Source organism: Rhodamnia argentea, chromosome 7, assembly GCF_020921035.1.
Source record: "Rhodamnia argentea isolate NSW1041297 chromosome 7, ASM2092103v1, whole genome shotgun sequence".
NCBI classification, from domain to species: Eukaryota; Viridiplantae; Streptophyta; class Magnoliopsida; order Myrtales; family Myrtaceae; genus Rhodamnia; species Rhodamnia argentea.
Window position 1 is genome coordinate 4,025,708 of NC_063156.1, and position 16,474 is coordinate 4,042,181.

General features: G+C 42.8%; 4 protein-coding genes across 6 annotated transcripts; 3 read left to right on the top strand and 1 right to left on the bottom strand.

The window, feature by feature from the left end:
- Positions 1–686: 686 nt before the first annotated feature.
- LOC115726753 (cytochrome b561 and DOMON domain-containing protein At2g04850) lies at positions 687–2,119 on the bottom strand. Its single transcript, XM_030656781.2, has one exon. It carries the CDS (start codon positions 1,996–1,998, stop codon positions 775–777), a length of 1,224 nt encoding a protein of 407 aa, XP_030512641.1. The 5' UTR covers positions 1,999–2,119; the 3' UTR covers positions 687–774.
- Positions 2,120–2,925: 806 nt separating this feature from the next.
- On the top strand, positions 2,926–5,904 carry LOC115726755 (N-acetyltransferase 9-like protein). 2 transcript variants are annotated; one of them, XM_048282814.1, is made up of 6 exons: positions 2,926–3,253; positions 3,585–3,656; positions 4,080–4,167; positions 4,959–5,087; positions 5,203–5,241; positions 5,572–5,904. In XM_048282814.1, the coding sequence occupies exons 1-6, from the start codon at positions 3,073–3,075 to the stop codon at positions 5,573–5,575; spliced, it is 513 nt and encodes a 170-aa protein (XP_048138771.1). In that variant the 5' UTR covers positions 2,926–3,072; the 3' UTR covers positions 5,576–5,904. The 2 variants fall into 2 exon arrangements, with proteins under 2 accessions (XP_048138771.1, XP_030512642.1); XM_030656782.2 differs by having other exon boundaries at positions 2,928–3,253; positions 4,959–5,091.
- On the top strand, positions 3,725–16,124 carry LOC115726762 (exopolygalacturonase-like). Of its 2 annotated transcripts, XM_048282812.1 has the most exons (5): positions 3,725–3,731; positions 14,256–14,447; positions 14,684–14,995; positions 15,095–15,610; positions 15,724–16,124. In XM_048282812.1, the coding sequence occupies exons 2-5, from the start codon at positions 14,292–14,294 to the stop codon at positions 15,961–15,963; spliced, it is 1,224 nt and encodes a 407-aa protein (XP_048138769.1). In that variant the 5' UTR covers positions 3,725–3,731; positions 14,256–14,291; the 3' UTR covers positions 15,964–16,124. The 2 variants fall into 2 exon arrangements, with proteins under 2 accessions (XP_048138769.1, XP_030512656.1); XM_030656796.2 differs by lacking the exon at positions 3,725–3,731 and having other exon boundaries at positions 14,202–14,447.
- Positions 8,526–12,532, top strand: LOC115733917 (cytochrome b561 and DOMON domain-containing protein At5g35735-like). Its single transcript, XM_048281943.1, has 5 exons — positions 8,526–9,232; positions 9,614–9,910; positions 10,362–10,688; positions 11,070–11,321; positions 12,189–12,532. Exons 1-5 carry the CDS (start codon positions 8,570–8,572, stop codon positions 12,519–12,521), a joined length of 1,872 nt encoding a protein of 623 aa, XP_048137900.1. The 5' UTR covers positions 8,526–8,569; the 3' UTR covers positions 12,522–12,532.
- Positions 16,125–16,474: the final 350 nt, after the last annotated feature.

Genomic DNA, 16,474 nt, shown 5'->3' on the forward strand with positions numbered 1-16,474 from the left:
CTCAGGTCCCATTGGCTTAGTAATATATCCTTCCAGGGGACTATGAGATGATGATATTGACTGAATATTCTGAAGGAGTAGTGTTTTTCTCGAAATACATCTCTCTCCCTCTCTCTAAGTGATCACCCCTTTAATTGCATCATCTCTTTGGAAGTCCTCTAATGGCTAAGCGATGGCCATTTGCCCTTTGAATTTGGCCTTTTGCCCTCTTTTCGGTTTTCGAGATAAATTTGTGGCCAAATTCATCTAGCCATGGTGGGTAATTGACTTAATGTACTTTTCATTAACAGAAGGTGGGTGGTCCAAACTTACTGCGCTCTCTGTAATCTGAGCGAGTAGTTGTCTGTGGAGGAGTTGGGAATGTAGTATGCCTTCGTTGAATCTCAAATCCTAGATTCACGAGCAGCACAGTTGCTGCGTCGATGTCAGTTGAATTATGCACCAAAAACCTCTCTTCATTTGAGGCTTCAATTCTCTCAAACAACGGCGTAATGCCGTAAAAGTGAAGGCCAGATTCCAAAACAGTGAGCGGTGGAGCACGGGGAAATACAGGGGAAAGCTGTATTTCGGCAAATGTACCAAATTGAAAAGACGTATAGAATCGCTTGTAACCACGAACCGCAGCGGCTTTCTCAACATGGAAGCCGGGATAAGATGAGACTCTTTAATCGGACGATACCTATATTTCTCCAAATGCAATCAACAGATTTAGGAAAGATGAAAGAAGAAAGTTCCAAATTACAGTCCGGGTTGCTGTCAAACTTTTTCTGCGAGTTAATTCAATCTGTAGGTTCCACTCTCTTTCTCAGAACTGCCAATCAGTCCCTCTCTCCTCATCTTCTCTTCCTTGGACTTCCTGCAGAAGATCACCCAGCTATTGACCTCTAACGCTATGCAGGCACCGATCAGAGTGGACAGGCACAGACAGTAGCTCAGCTTCTCGTAGGACCTGCCTAAGCCCATCGCTTCAAATCCTTGGAAGACATTCACCACTCCTACCACCACACAAGCATACCCGACCAAGTGGTGGTATGATTTCCAGTACTTCCTGAACTGGTTCGTGGCCCGGGGCCTGAAAAGAAGCGCCAGCGTCTGGAGTGCGCCGAGGCAAAATGCCGCGAACCCGAGCTTCCGGTGGAGCCCGTAAACCACTCCCGGGGACAGTTCCCCGAGCCTAATCCCGATGCCGAACCCGACGGTTCCAAGGAAGAAGGCGGACAGTTGTATGCCGGCATGAGCATAGAACCACGTGGGTCCTAGCGCCTGCACGTGCCTCAGGTACCGGGCGATCACCGCTCCGGCAGGGAGAAGGATTCCCCAGGTGATGGCGTTTATGATCCCGTGAACCGTCTTTAGAGTTCCGATGTTGCTGCGCTGAGAAGCGGCCGATCCCGACAGGACATCGATGGTGGCGATGGATGAGAGGTCGTTCTCGGTGGTCGGATGAATGGTTGGTGAATAGCCTTGAACGTATAGTCCCCGGTTCCAAACGAAATGGATTCTGGTCTTGTTCGGAGTAAGCTTTAGTGTGACGTAAATTTGAATTTGAGCTCCATTGTGGACCGTGGCCAGTTTCCCGCCGTAGAGCGTGGCAGAAGACGACAAGAGGTGGACATCGTCGAGCGGGCGAGAAAGAAGCGGCGCCTTTTGGAGCTTAACCGTTGGGTCCAGGATGAACGGGAGGAGCACAATCTGGCCCGAGTTTGGGTCTGGGAAGGCAATGAGCGCGCGAGTGCCGGTCATCTCGGCAGAGGTGGGATTGATCCCCCACCCGACCCAACCGGATGGGGAAATGAAGGTGCCGAAGAAGGCGAGGTCAAGCGTGGCGTTGCGGGCGTGGAAGGTCCAAGCCAGGGAGGCTTGCTGGGTGGGGAGGGAGGTGCATTTCTGAAACGACTTGGCCAGCGTTGCGGTGGTGCAGTGAGCGGAGGAGGCGAGTTCAGGACAGGAGGCCAGGAGGAGGGAGAGGAAGATCAGGTGATGGATTGCCATGGCCATTGTTGAATTGAGGAGAAGGAGGAGAAGGTGCTGAGATGAAGTTGAAGATGATGAGTTGGGCAACTCTTGAGTGACAAGCTCTTTGGTGACATTTTTATGAGTTGGGTTTGGTTGTCCTGGAATTTTTGGGAAGTGAGAGTGATTGCTCATGATAACTACTCAGGAAGCTGACTAGAAAAATCTCTCAGTGCTTGGCTTTGAAGGTAAGATAGCCCCTTAAAGGTGACAACTTTATCTGTTTTCTTACTTCGTCCTAAAAATGTTATTTTGCATTTGACATGAGTTCATCATGTTTTGCTTCACTTTGAAGCTAAGTCATTACATGTCCCAAAAGTAAATTAATTCCTGGACATGAGAATGGAGGGTCGACACTTTTTATGCATGCACAGTGATAAAATATTTCACTAAATAGTACGATAGTGACGACGATCGATTATTAAGAGCCTCGCAATGGATTCTTGAGTAGGAATTATAGGATTCCCCATATGCAATCAACAATGATTACGAAAGATAATAAGGAGGTAAATTCAAATGATTCTTCAAGCACGCAATTACAACATGACGATATTATTTAATTTTTCTTTTCTTTTCAATTTTCATTTGACAGTATAACTATATCGATTGAATGCAGAATGTAATTTCATGGCCATCACATTAGCTAAATCTAATCTCGATAGATTTATGAATGGAATATATTTTCAACATGACGGTAATATAAGACCGAATGCAAAATGCAATTTCGTGGCCGTCATACTAGCTAAATCTAATGCCGACAAATTTATGGGTAGAAAATATGTTTGATGTATGAATTTTCAATATTTAATGCCAGCGCATATAGGATCATGTGAAGCGATTTTAGTTAAATTATGTCGGTTTGACTTGTCCCAAAAATATTGAATCACGTTCAACCAACAAGCCGTTAATCGTGGTTCGACTGGGCTTCGCGAGCAACGACGGGTCAACAAGGCCCGACCCGACTCGTGCGAAGACATCCGCGACAGTCGTTGAACCCTGGAAACCGAAGCTCACAGTTTGAAGTTTGAGCTCGACGAAGCGAAGACGAAGAAGAAGAAGATGGGGATGGAAGCGAGCTTGGAGGGGGAGAGGGTGATACTGGTGCCGTACACGGCGGCCCACGTGCCAAAGTACCACGAGTGGATGCAGGACCCGGCTCTTCTCGAAGCCACCGGCTCCGAGCCTCTCTCCCTCGATCAGGAGTTCGAGATGCAGCGTTCATGGACTCTCGACCCCCTCAGTCTGTCCTCTATCTCTGTGTGTGCTTTTGGTCTGGCTTTGTGCGTGTATGTACTTTCCAATCGCATCGTGCTCGCGAGCTTGCCTGAATGTTAGTTGCATCAGAGAATTTGAATGGATCGGTTTTTGTTGCTCTAATTGCTAATTAGGGCTTCAAATTTTGATTTTTCCCTTCCTTCTCAGCAGTGAGCTGACTGTCTGGTTTAGTGTTCTTTCCCTGACAGAGTACATGTGGTTGTATTGCTCGCTTTTTTCCCTCTTTGTCCGACTTTTCATTTTGAGAATGTCTCATTGTTTCTCCATAATTGACATTGCAAGGATGGTTCTTGCAGAGCAAACATTTATCATATTGGACAAGGGAATGGTGGATGGGAAACATGGGCGAGGACATCCCCATGTTGAAGGTGAATGTCATTGTTATCCATTGTTCATGTATATTTTCTCGGTGATTAGACAAGAGAAAGCCAGAAAAAATTGGAGTTTTGTGATGCTATTCTTTGGGCTAAGAAAAGGAAGGTTCACCTTACCCATCATTGATCGACTTGGAGGTTAGATGTTCGCTGATGAAGTGTCTGGTTGTCTGCGGTATAAGGGCAGTGCTTATGTGGACAATGTGTATTTAGACCGGGATGCTTGATTTTTTGCATCAAAAATATCCACACTGATGTGATTTCTTCTTGTTCAGTCATGTAGGATTTGGGTCTTCTGGTTGAACTAGGATAATACTCTGTTGAATGTACTCCTTGCATGCTGCAATTCTATAGTTAAAAAAATTTCTAATCTTATGCTTATTCCAGCCATGATTCTTTTTTTGGTCTGAATTCCAGCCATGGTTGGTGATGTGAACATATACATGAATGATTTGGACGATCCCCAGATGGCAGAGATCGAGATAATGATTGCGGAACCCAAGAGGTACTTGATTTTTCTATTCCAGCATTCCTGATTGATAGGATCAGATCGCCTATCGGTAGATTAACTTAGTTTCTTAGGTGAGGCAACTTGTTGATCACAATGGTACAGAGTAACTAAGTCTAAACTAACTGTATCCAGAGCAATCGAAATTATTATTAGCTTGATAATATTCTAGATGTGACGGTCCTCTAGAATATTTTCTGGAGTTTCTCTTAACATTCAATTACCTGTTTGATTAAATCTTATTAGTTTGCTAATATTCTAGACGTGACAGTCCTCTCAAAGATTTTTCTGGAGTTCCTTAACAATCAGTTACCTAATTGGTTGAATGGTATTTCTAGAATATCAACAAACAAGTACAGGTTTTCGACATGACAGGATTTTCTTTGAAATATGTAAGAAAAATTGATGAGAGATGAAACCAGGTGTTGAGCAAATGGCTGGAACTAAGGCTAAATGTAATAATTTTGTCATATTTTTGCTGGGCATTTTGCTAAATCAGAATCTACAGTCATCTACTCTTTAGCACTTACCAACTTTCTTTTGTCTCTTGCTATTTATGATTCTATAGAGAGATCATATATAAATTGTTTTGAGATCTTGTTGGTTATCTGCTCATATTTGTCCTAGGAGTGGTAACTTACTATAAGTGACACAAGTCTGTCAATTCAGAACATTTGGGAAATCATCCATACTCAATTATTTCGATTTGATTAAATTCTTTGTTGACTCCATATTTTTTTGCATTGGTATTAGCTGCATTTACTGTTGTCTCATTTCTTCTAGCTTAGCCGTGGCAAGGGACTTGGAAAGGAATCTGTTCTGATGATGATGGCTTTTGCAATAAAAAACTTCGGGATCCACACTTTTCGTGCAAAAATTGGAGAATCGAACAGAGCATCTCTTCATCTGTTCAAGAAATTGGTCTCTCTCTCTCTCTCTCTCTCTCTCTCTCTCTCTCGGTGCGTGTGCATGCTGTGTGTGTGCGACTTTGGCCCACATCAGGGTGATGATACCTCGAGATTGTTTTTGCAGGGCTTTGTGGAGTCTTCTCACAGCAAAATCTTCAAGGAGGTCAGAATCTTTTCCCTTCAGTTGGCACAGATCCTGCTGTATAGTTTTCATTCAATCTATATGTACCGGTTTATGAAAAGTGAAAGTGTTAGTCATCTGTTTGTTGGGCATACTCCAGATTTGCTTTTTTATGTTTTGAGTGCCGGCATTTGGATAGTTAGCTTCCAGAAAATTTTCCCTATTTTATGAGCACGAAACAATATAATCGTTGTCCCGGTTCTATACTTTTAGCTCCATGGCACTCATCATGATGCTGCTCTATGATATGTTCATTTCTTTCTTTTTGCTTAGGAATTAATTGGCATCCCCATCTTCTGACCTGTTCTACAGGTGACCTTGGAATTAGTTGTGACAAAGGCGAAGCTGGAGGAGCTACAGTACCTACTTGGTGATGTTAGCCACGAATAAGAGAGGACGAATGTGGTTGCCCTTCTTAATTAGCCATGAGCAGTTATCTTCAGTTGGGAGAGTGTTGCTAACGTGCACAATGATCGGCGCCTTAAAGAGTTGAACGGACAAAGTACAGTTTGTACTACATCGCATTTTCTCCCACTTTGTCTACATAGCAATAACAATTGGCACGCCCCGAAGATTTCTGTTTATCTCTTCATTGATTAGTTTAGAGGCAAAATAGCAAAGCATGGCAATATCTTTTCAGCTACATCGAGGGCCAATCGAGCATTACAGCAACAAGCAAGATGAGAGTTGAGTCAGAAATGCCCTCATGAGGAAGGCTGGCTGGTTCACTCTTAACCAGATCCCTCTGGGTAACTGAGTTCGGTATTGAGAATAGGTTCTTACATTGCCTTCAATTATAAGAAACCTCGACATAAGCTCTAGATGTAGATTGAAAATTGGGGAAGTTCATGAGTACGGCTATTAGTTTGGAATGCTGCTGACTTTCTAAATTAGTGTTAGCATCAAGTGAAAACGATGCAGAGAAAGGCGGTGTGCTGTTGCCTGGTCTAGTTTTGCTTAGTTCTTGAGTAGCATTCTCGTGATTATTCCCAATGGGGAGTTACAAATGGTATTTCACGACTTGTGAAGCGAGATTGAAAATCATTTGGGTTCTGTTAGATGACTTAGATTATCAAGATCCCTTTTATAGTTAGTCACCCATATCTTGTGCTCTTTTCGTCTAGATCGATAAAAGAAGTGCCTTTTATGCATTGTGCTTGATATAGGATAAGTCTTTGAGGTGTATATGTAATATTAAATAATAAAAAAATCAGGGTCACAGCTCAGGAGCATTGTGCCTTAAGTAGGATTGGATTGTGTTTTGTGTTCATCAAGAGCTAGTCTTGCATTTCCCGCAGCCGCTACACACTGCATGTGAATGAGTTCTTCCCTGATGTATCAGAAGCAAGAAAGCAACAGCATCAAGTTCCATTCACACGTTTGGTCTGTTGAGAAAAATGCAGGGGAAAGAACACGCCCCGAAGCGGGTGTGTCGGCGAGCTCATCGGTTAAACAATTCATATTTTGCTAGTGCAGTCGCGACGTGCAGTATGTCTTGATTCCATTCTTCCTACTTTGCTTTAAACAAGTCGTTCCTTTACTATAATCGCAGCAAAAGACCATGTTGGTTCGGCCGACATCGAAGCAGAATAATGGCGCGTTCGTCTCCGGCTGCTTTATTGTATTCATTCTACATCGAAGCGGCACCCTATTGATTACTGGGTGATGCCATTTCAGCGTAATGCAGGAAAAAAAAAAAAAAAGGAAGAAGAAGAAAAAGAATTCTAGAAACACAAAACTGTTGGCGGAAGGTTACGTACGCGCCTGGTTGAAAGCGAGGAAAGTTGCTTCTTTATGTCAGAAACTCAAATCCTCCTATGCGATCACGCGTAGAAATGAAGCCTAGTCAAACTCACTCTCCTTAATTTCTCCTCCTCTTAGTGACAAAGATGACGAGTAATAAAAAAGAAAAAAAATTAAAACATAGGGTAATTACAAAAATAATTTCTCGAATTTTGGCCCAATGCGTAATATAATTCTTAAACTTTAATCTGTTGAATGTGGTTCGTGAGCTTTTATTAAATGTTTAATGTCGTCTCTGAATTTTTAAATTGTTCAACGTGGCCATCGAATTTTTTGTGAATGTTGTTCAATCTTGTCCCCAAACTAAAAAAAAATGTTCAATGTTATTTTTCCATTAATTCAAGTTCAAGGATTGTATTAAACATTGTATATAGTTTATGGACTAAATTGAACATGTTTTAAAAGTTCAAAGATCATATTGTACATTAGCCGCCACGTCACGTTCTTGGCCAGGCTGTCAATCTAGCTAGCTGTCTTATTTAGCTACTGCGGACATGTAGAAAGTATCAAACCTTATACCTTATTTTAATTCTGGGCGCATGGGAACCACACGCCATTGTATTAGTTTTTCATTATTTTGGTGGGACCCATTTAACTAAAGGTTGTATCGTGTTTCGATGTCGTGGTTAGTCGTATTGACCTAATTAATTCTTATTTAGACCCCTCAGATTGAAACAGTTAAAGTTGAATAACCAATGCCACATGCCCGACACACGACAATGAATTTTATATTTTCCAACGCGGATTCAACTTGACTCTGCACATAGAAAGAGAACCCCGGGAAAATATATTTGTATTATATATGTACAATATCATATATATATATTGAGATTGATGCGTGAAATTTCAAATCAAATGATTGGTGTGGTGTTGAACAATTAATATATATTAATTGACCCCATCACTCATTAGTTTTACCTTTTGAATGAATGTGGGTTCAACTGAATATGTCACGGGCTTAGATTTGAGCTCCCTCTTGGCGATTTTCTCGGGTGGAGTATTGCACTTTTATTGCGCGCTCTTAACATTATATATAAGTAAATATTCGTTTCGATGTCGTTGTTAGTGCTGCCCATCGTATTGTTCATTCGCCAAGTTTACAATTTCCTTTTTCCCTTTAACCATATGCACTCTTAAGTCTTAAGTCATCCATATATACATATAAGGACACGACACTTTGGGCAAAGGCTAAAAAGTATGATTTCCGGAACAAGTTGACATATAAAACCCTAAATTTTCAAAAAGTTTCAAGAGCAAGGAGGACTTTCTAGGCTGCTTCCCACTTCCAGCCTATAATAAACCTTACCCAGTACTCACCATTTTGCATATAAATCTTGATTAATTTCAGTTGGAAAAAAAAAGAAAAAAAAAAGAAAATCCTGGCCACTCATTATATAAGGCACACCACTATATATATGAGACATAGTCTTAGCATAATCAGTCATTAATATCAACATTAATCCCATTTCTTCTTCTTCTTCTTCTTCTTCTCTCCAGAACAAAGACCATGCTGATACTTTCTCCTTCTACAAAAGATACGATGAGGTCGGTGTTTTTTCTAGGGTTCATGGTATTTCATTTCTGTATTTCGTGTTCTCGTGCGCAGACCTGCCGGAACTACACATTTTCCAACAAGAACACCTACGCCTCGTGCGTCGACCTCCCCGTGCTGAGCTCTTACCTCCACTGGAACTACACGCCGTCCACCGGCACGGCCGACGTCGCGTTCCGGCGCACAGGCGCCACAACCTCGAGATGGATCTCGTGGGCGATAAACCCCAAGGGGCAGAGGATGGTGGGATGCCAAGCCCTCGTGGCCTACATGACCTCGAGCGGGTCGATGTACGCCTACACGTCGAGCATCAGCAGCTACAACACGGACATGCCAGAGGGGGCCCTGAGCTTCGGGGTGCCGAGCATATCGGCGACATACGAGACCGGCGAGATGACGATATTCGCAAGGTTGGAGCTCGGGACGAGCATGGCGAGCGTGAGCCAGGTGTGGCAAGAGGGTCCGATGAATGGACCCGGAACCCCCGGCAGGCATTCCACGGGAGGAGCCAATATGAAATCCACGGGGACGCTCAACTTTTTTTCTACCGGATCGGGCGATGGCGGAGGATCGTCATCAGGATCATCGGGAATTGGCTCGGGGGAGCGAAGAAAGAATGTAAGTTTTTCTTGGGTAAATTAAGCTTTGAATCTACCTCTGGACAAGGTTGACTTTTTGTCCCCTCTATACGTCGATGATGAACTTTATATCTTATCGCGCTTTCATGTGCGACCATATAATGTATTGAATAAATGAGTCCGTCCATATTTAGGTCGTGCAGGCCATTAACAGCAAGTGATGATAGAAAACATATTTCAACTTCAAGCTAGTCATTTCTCGAGCTTTTGCATGAGGCTGTACTTAGGGAATGGTCTGTCTATTTATGTTGATATTGTTCTTGTTACACATATGAAGACATTGACTTTCATAAAAAGGAAGTGGTTGGTGCATTGTTCATCAATTTGTTTTCTTCTTTTTATTGTCGGGAAAATTGCGCAGGTTCATGGGGTTTTGAATGCGGTGAGCTGGGGGGTATTGATGCCAATGGGAGTGTTATTGGCGAGGTACTTGAAGGTGTTCAAGTCGGCAAATCCAGCTTGGTTTTATCTCCACGTGACGTGCCAAACATCCGCCTACGCCGTGGGGGTCGCCGGTTGGGTCACCGGCCTGCGGCTCGGCGATGGCGGCGGCGGCAACGCCGGCACTCACGGCAACATCGGCATGGCCCTCTTCATCCTCGGAACTCTTCAGGTAAGTTTTGCTGATTTTGATTCCCCCCAAAAGAGAAGCTCGCTAGTTTCATATCATCTACAACTATCAACTATTAAATGAGTAAAGTGCAATTTGGTTCTTAATAAATTCATAAATAAACAGATAATATTGGTTCTTCATAAATTCATAAATAAATATAAAGTCTGCACAGAAATTTCAACCTTCTTAAAGCGGCATGGGTCATGTCTCTCACGTAAAGTCTTTGCTTTCCTTTTCGTTTTTCCATTAAATCGATTATAACTGAGACAACGTGCTGTGAGTAGTGGGGTCAAAGCTTCAGAATTTAGCCTTTTTTTTTTTCCTTGTTGGTGGGTCAATTTTGGCGTTTTATTTAAGTAAACTCAACTTGTATTACCTTATGCATTTTGCAAAGTTTATGCCAAGCGTCACATGTGCATTAACACATCCTTATGTGCATATATAATAAGAGAATAATTTTGTCCTATGCGGACAAGCATGGATTACATGGAATTGATACGCCTACACGTCGAGCATCAGCAGCTACAACACGGACATGCCAGAGGGGGCCCTGAGCTTCGGGGTGCCGAGCATATCGGCGACATACGAGACCGGCGAGATGACGATATTCGCAAGGTTGGAGCTCGGGACGAGCATGGCGAGCGTGAGCCAGGTGTGGCAAGAGGGTCCGATGAATGGACCCGGAACCCCCGGCAGGCATTCCACGGGAGGAGCCAATATGAAATCCACGGGGACGCTCAACTTTTTTTCTACCGGATCGGGCGATGGCGGAGGATCGTCATCAGGATCATCGGGAATTGGCTCGGGGGAGCGAAGAAAGAATGTAAGTTTTTCTTGGGTAAATTAAGCTTTGAATCTACCTCTGGACAAGGTTGACTTTTTGTCCCCTCTATACGTCGATGATGAACTTTATATCTTATCGCGCTTTCATGTGCGACCATATAATGTATTGAATAAATGAGTCCGTCCATATTTAGGTCGTGCAGGCCATTAACAGCAAGTGATGATAGAAAACATATTTCAACTTCAAGCTAGTCATTTCTCGAGCTTTTGCATGAGGCTGTACTTAGGGAATGGTCTGTCTATTTATGTTGATATTGTTCTTGTTACACATATGAAGACATTGACTTTCATAAAAAGGAAGTGGTTGGTGCATTGTTCATCAATTTGTTTTCTTCTTTTTATTGTCGGGAAAATTGCGCAGGTTCATGGGGTTTTGAATGCGGTGAGCTGGGGGGTATTGATGCCAATGGGAGTGTTATTGGCGAGGTACTTGAAGGTGTTCAAGTCGGCAAATCCAGCTTGGTTTTATCTCCACGTGACGTGCCAAACATCCGCCTACGCCGTGGGGGTCGCCGGTTGGGTCACCGGCCTGCGGCTCGGCGATGGCGGCGGCGGCAACGCCGGCACTCACGGCAACATCGGCATGGCCCTCTTCATCCTCGGAACTCTTCAGGTAAGTTTTGCTGATTTTGATTCCCCCCAGAAAGAGAAGCTCGCTAGTTTCATATCATCTACAACTATCAACTATTAAATGAGTAAAGTGCAATTTGGTTCTTAATAAATTCATAAATAAACAGATAATATTGGTTCTTCATAAATTCATAAATAAATATAAAGTCTGCACAGAAATTTCAACCTTCTTAAAGCGGCATGGGTCATGTCTCTCACGTAAAGTCTTTGCTTTCCTTTTCGTTTTTCCATTAAATCGATTATAACTGAGACAACGTGCTGTGAGTAGTGGGGTCAAAGCTTCAGAATTTAGCCTTTTTTTTTTTCCTTGTTGGTGGGTCAATTTTGGCGTTTTATTTAAGTAAACTCAACTTGTATTACCTTATGCATTTTGCAAAGTTTATGCCAAGCGTCACATGTGCATTAACACATCCTTATGTGCATATATAATAAGAGAATAATTTTGTCCTATGCGGACAAGCATGGATTACATGGAATTGATGCGCATCTCGCTCTTGAAATTTTCGTTGCACTTCTTTATTAGTGCTATCATACCCGTTGCTTAACCAAGTAGATTCGTGGTCGGTCTGTAGTGCCATCATGAATAGACCCGTCATTAGAACAAGAGTTAATAAACCTCCTAAATCAATCTATCGAATTAAGGCAAAACCCGCTCGGTTATTGACGGTAAATCGAGATTTACAATCGTGTTTAATCAAATTAACCGGACGGGACCTAAAAAACGAAAGGATTATTGACGAAAAGAGCATGAGTTAGAGAACCAAATGCGTTATTTTATGGATTCTTTTTTTAACAAAACAAAGGAAAGACTTGCGCAACTAGTTAATGTGATTTGGACTATTTTCTCCAGGTTTTTGCTCTTCTCCTGAGGCCGAAGCCGGACCACAAATACAGGTTCTACTGGAACATGTATCACCACTCCTGTGGGTACGCCGCGATCACGCTGAGCATTGTCAACGTGTTCCTCGGTCTGGACATTTTGGACCCGACCAAGGTGTGGAAACGGACGTACATCGTCATCCTCCTAGCTTTGGGCTGCGCTGCCCTGATCATGGAGCCGGTTACGTGGGCCGTCGTGATCAAGCGGAGGAGAAGAGAGATATCCCAGAAGCACCCAACCATCGTCTTGAACGGTGCTCGCGGCAATGGCTACAATGGCAGATCCCAGGATGATGGTGTTTAGATCCATTAATGTTGTGTCATGAGGAAGCTCGCATATTTTGTTGCGACTGTTTTTTTCTTTTTTGGTTCTTCTTCCTTTTTCATGAATCCCATGTTGGTATACATATAGGAGATGGCTATTGCTGATATATTTGGACTTTGCTTGGTAGGATTATATCATGGTTATTCGTGACGGTTCGGAGTTCTGTTTATTAGGCATGGATAATTATCCAAAAAGTCTTAAACCTTTTGTTCGACAGCCAATTTAGTTTTAAACATTTCAATTGCGCCAATATAGTACTAAATCTTTTGATGAACTGCCGATTTAGTCATAAACTTTTCAGTTGTACCAATTTAGTTTTAAACGTTTTGACGATTCGCCGATTTAGTCTTAAACCTTTTGATAGTTTGTCAATATAGTCATTTCTGTCAATATAAGTTTAGGACTAAATTAGCAAAACTTCAAAAGGTTTATGATTAAATTGACATAATTGGAAAGGTTAGGACTAAACCGGCAAATCGTCAAAATATTTAGAACTAAATTGCACAATTGAATGATTTAGGATTTAATTGGAGGTCGTGTAATAGATTTATGACTTTTTGAATAATTAGCCCATTAAGTATTGATAGTGGGTTATTTCTTATTGTCTAAAATGTCAATTGTGTAATCGATACGCTTTCTTCTACTTTTCTTTTTTCTGACTGATGAAGAAAAAGAAAAGTGTGATCGAGATGATTAATGGAGGAGCAAATTGGGGGTTGTTATATCACGTTCGCGCGATGCAATTATTTCTCCATAGACACTAATTTGTTAGCCAACAGGGTTTGAGCTGGATTTCTCCTTCCCCTCTCTTCTTCTCTTTGTTAACTATTTTACTTCTTTATTTCTTGCTTCTCTCCGATTTGTGGAGCCTTTTTCTTCCGATCTAGTCTAAATTTGAAAGCTTTTCTCTCCCGTTTCGAGGAGTTTTTTAGCTATGTTTTTGGAATTTCGCTTCCCTCGGATTTTGTTAGCGTATAAATCCAGCTTCAAAGAAGATTGGAGGAGTTTCATGAAGGTTTCACTCTCATTATCAAATTTGTGCTTCTTCAGCTTTTTTATTCTGCAAGGCGATGGTGTTGGGGACGCTGAACTTAGGCGCGCATCGCCGAAAGGCAAAGCCATAAAAATCGATGTGTGCTCATTGCTGAAGATGGATTAGGTGATCGACCATAGATTTTGCTTTGCAAAAGGCATAGATTTATTTTTTGAGTACATGTATGTTGTTATTTGGAACTTGTCTTATTTTGAAGTTGTAGCAATTCGGACTTTGATTTTTTTTTTTATTGATATGAATGAAATGGTACTTCGACCAAAAAAAAAAAAAAAAACCCTACAAAAATCACCAGCATCATCCTTCGAATATTTTCCTATTAGAGACAGATCGAACAAGATTAATTTATTCCTAGGAAAGTGATGGGCGTTTACATCCATTCACGTGCCTGGTTTTTATGTCCATTGGCCCGATTGAGGAGCATGATTTTGGTCCAAAGGAAACCAAATTGCCCCTCCACGCCGCTCACCAAACTCATGGACAAAAGCCACAATCACCTAAAATTAGGTTAAATGTTTTGTGGTGCTCATCGCCTCCTATCACACTATAAATGAACCCCCACTGCTGTTCCTGATATATAATCTATTTAGCTATTGAACGTGCAAAAGCACACAATAAAAAAAAAAAAATCACAAAACAAAAACCCACAAAAAAGAAAAAAGAAAAAAATAGAGAATAGGAGGGATTATATTCTCAGAATGGGTTCCAAGATGATGGCAAGAGCTACAATTTTCCTTTATGTGCTCTCCCTAGTAGCTGCCTCGAGAGCTAAAGGTGTTTCCGTGGGAGGTCAAGGCGAAATCGACGTGAAACAAATCGGAGCGAAAGCGGATGGAAGATCCGATGATAGCCAGGTATATACGAACGTCATTAATTATCATAATTCTTTCTTTTCTTTTTCTAAAAGACAATTGAGACGGGATTTTTAAGAGTACCTTCTGAATCGTCAGCAAACGTATGAAAAACATGAATTTTGTTTCATACAACTGATTCAATAGCTGTAATTCTCCTTTTTATTTTTGAAGCCCTAAATAAATTCTTGTTTTTTTTTTTTGTGTCTTCCTATTTTTTGCGCGGGATTTTCTTGTAGATCATTGTGAGTGCATGGCAAAAGGCATGCACGTCCCCGAGCCCTAGCACGGTCGTGATATCCAAAGGGAGTTACATGGCGGGCCCAATGAATTTCCAAGGGCCATGCAAAGCCGGCGTCAACGTAAGGGTCGAAGGGGCCATCAAAGCACCGTCGGACATCAACAAGCTCAAGTCACAGGGCGCTTGGGTCATGTTCCAAAACGTCGACGGCTTGACCCTCTCCGGCGGCGGATCGTTCGATGGCCAAGGCGCTCTCGCTTGGAAGGAGAACGACTGCGCTCAAACTGGCAAATGCAATTCGCTCCCCACTGTAATAAATTCTCTCTCGATTGCATTCCATCGTGGAATGACTTCAACTGAACTTGATCGAAATGCGTTGAATCTGACGCGGCCTTCGATTTTTTGCTAGAATTTGCAATTCACCTCGGTCACCAACTCGCACATCCAAGACATCACGTCCCTCAATAGCAAGCTGTTCCATGTGGAGCTCCTGAATTGCAAGAACGTGACGCTCCAGCACGTCACGATCAACGCGCCGGAAGACAGCCTCAACACCGACGGGATCCACGTGGGCCGCTCCACGGGGGTCAACATCACCGGTGCGGACATAAGGACTGGCGATGACTGTGTCTCGCTCGGTGACGGGAGCCAGCAGGTGAACGTCGAGGGCGTGACGTGTGGGCCCGGCCACGGTATCAGCGTTGGGAGCCTCGGCAAGTACCACGATGAGCAACCCGTGGTCGGTGTGACCGTGCGGAACTGCACCCTCACCAACACGCCGAACGGGATCCGCGTCAAGACGTGGCCGGCCTCCCCGAGCGGCGTGGCCACCAACATGCACTTCGAGGACATCACGGTGAAGAACGTGTCCACTCCTATTCTCATCGATCAAAACTACTGTCCATATAACAATTGCGAACAGAAGGTATACTGGTATCATCCACCGTTGTATGAGATCAATTTGCTATTCCAAGCGATCCCATATCGCAAGATTTAGGAATTCTTTGCATCAAATGATTGTCCGTCTCCTATTTTCAGCTTCCTTCAAAGGTCAAGATCTCAAACGTGAGCTTCAGGAACTTCCAAGGAACATCTGCAACAGCACTTGCTGTGAAGCTTCTGTGTAGCAGAGGAGCGCCTTGTCAACAAGTGGAGCTTGCTGATATCAACTTGAAGTACGACGGGGAGAACGGGACCGCCACGTCGCAGTGCGCGAACGTGAAGCCTACGATCACCGGGAAATCGTCCCTGCCCATTTGCGCGGGGTCGCAAAGTTGATCGGTCTTCATATCCATGGTGCGGCCTGAGGCATGCGATCGTCGGGATGTTTAGAGAAGTTTTGAGTGATGACTAGGCCACCCCCTTCCTGCTCAAGGGCATGCTGAGAGTGGTGAAATGAAATATAGGTGCAAATAAAAATAGCTCTTTTTTTGCCTTTTTAAAGATGTTCCATTTCTTACCGCTATGTAATATCTTGGAAGAAAGTAATGTTTTTATTTAGAACATGAACATGTTCTTGGTGGATCATTACCAGTTTCGACCTGCACTTCATAAGCTTCAAATTCCAAAAAATAGGAGAAAAAAAGGGAATTTTTTTTTCAAGTAGCTCTAATTGGATCGCTTTGTGGCTCTATGTGTTTATTGATCGATGAAAAAAGTTAATTGAATTAACAAGTTCATAGGTAAGTGACAAAAAAATTACTTCGATTGAATGGGTGGGCTCTCAAAGTAGACGTATGGGAATAAATAGGCTTGGAGGTAATTTTTTACCCACTGAGGTCCAAATTTA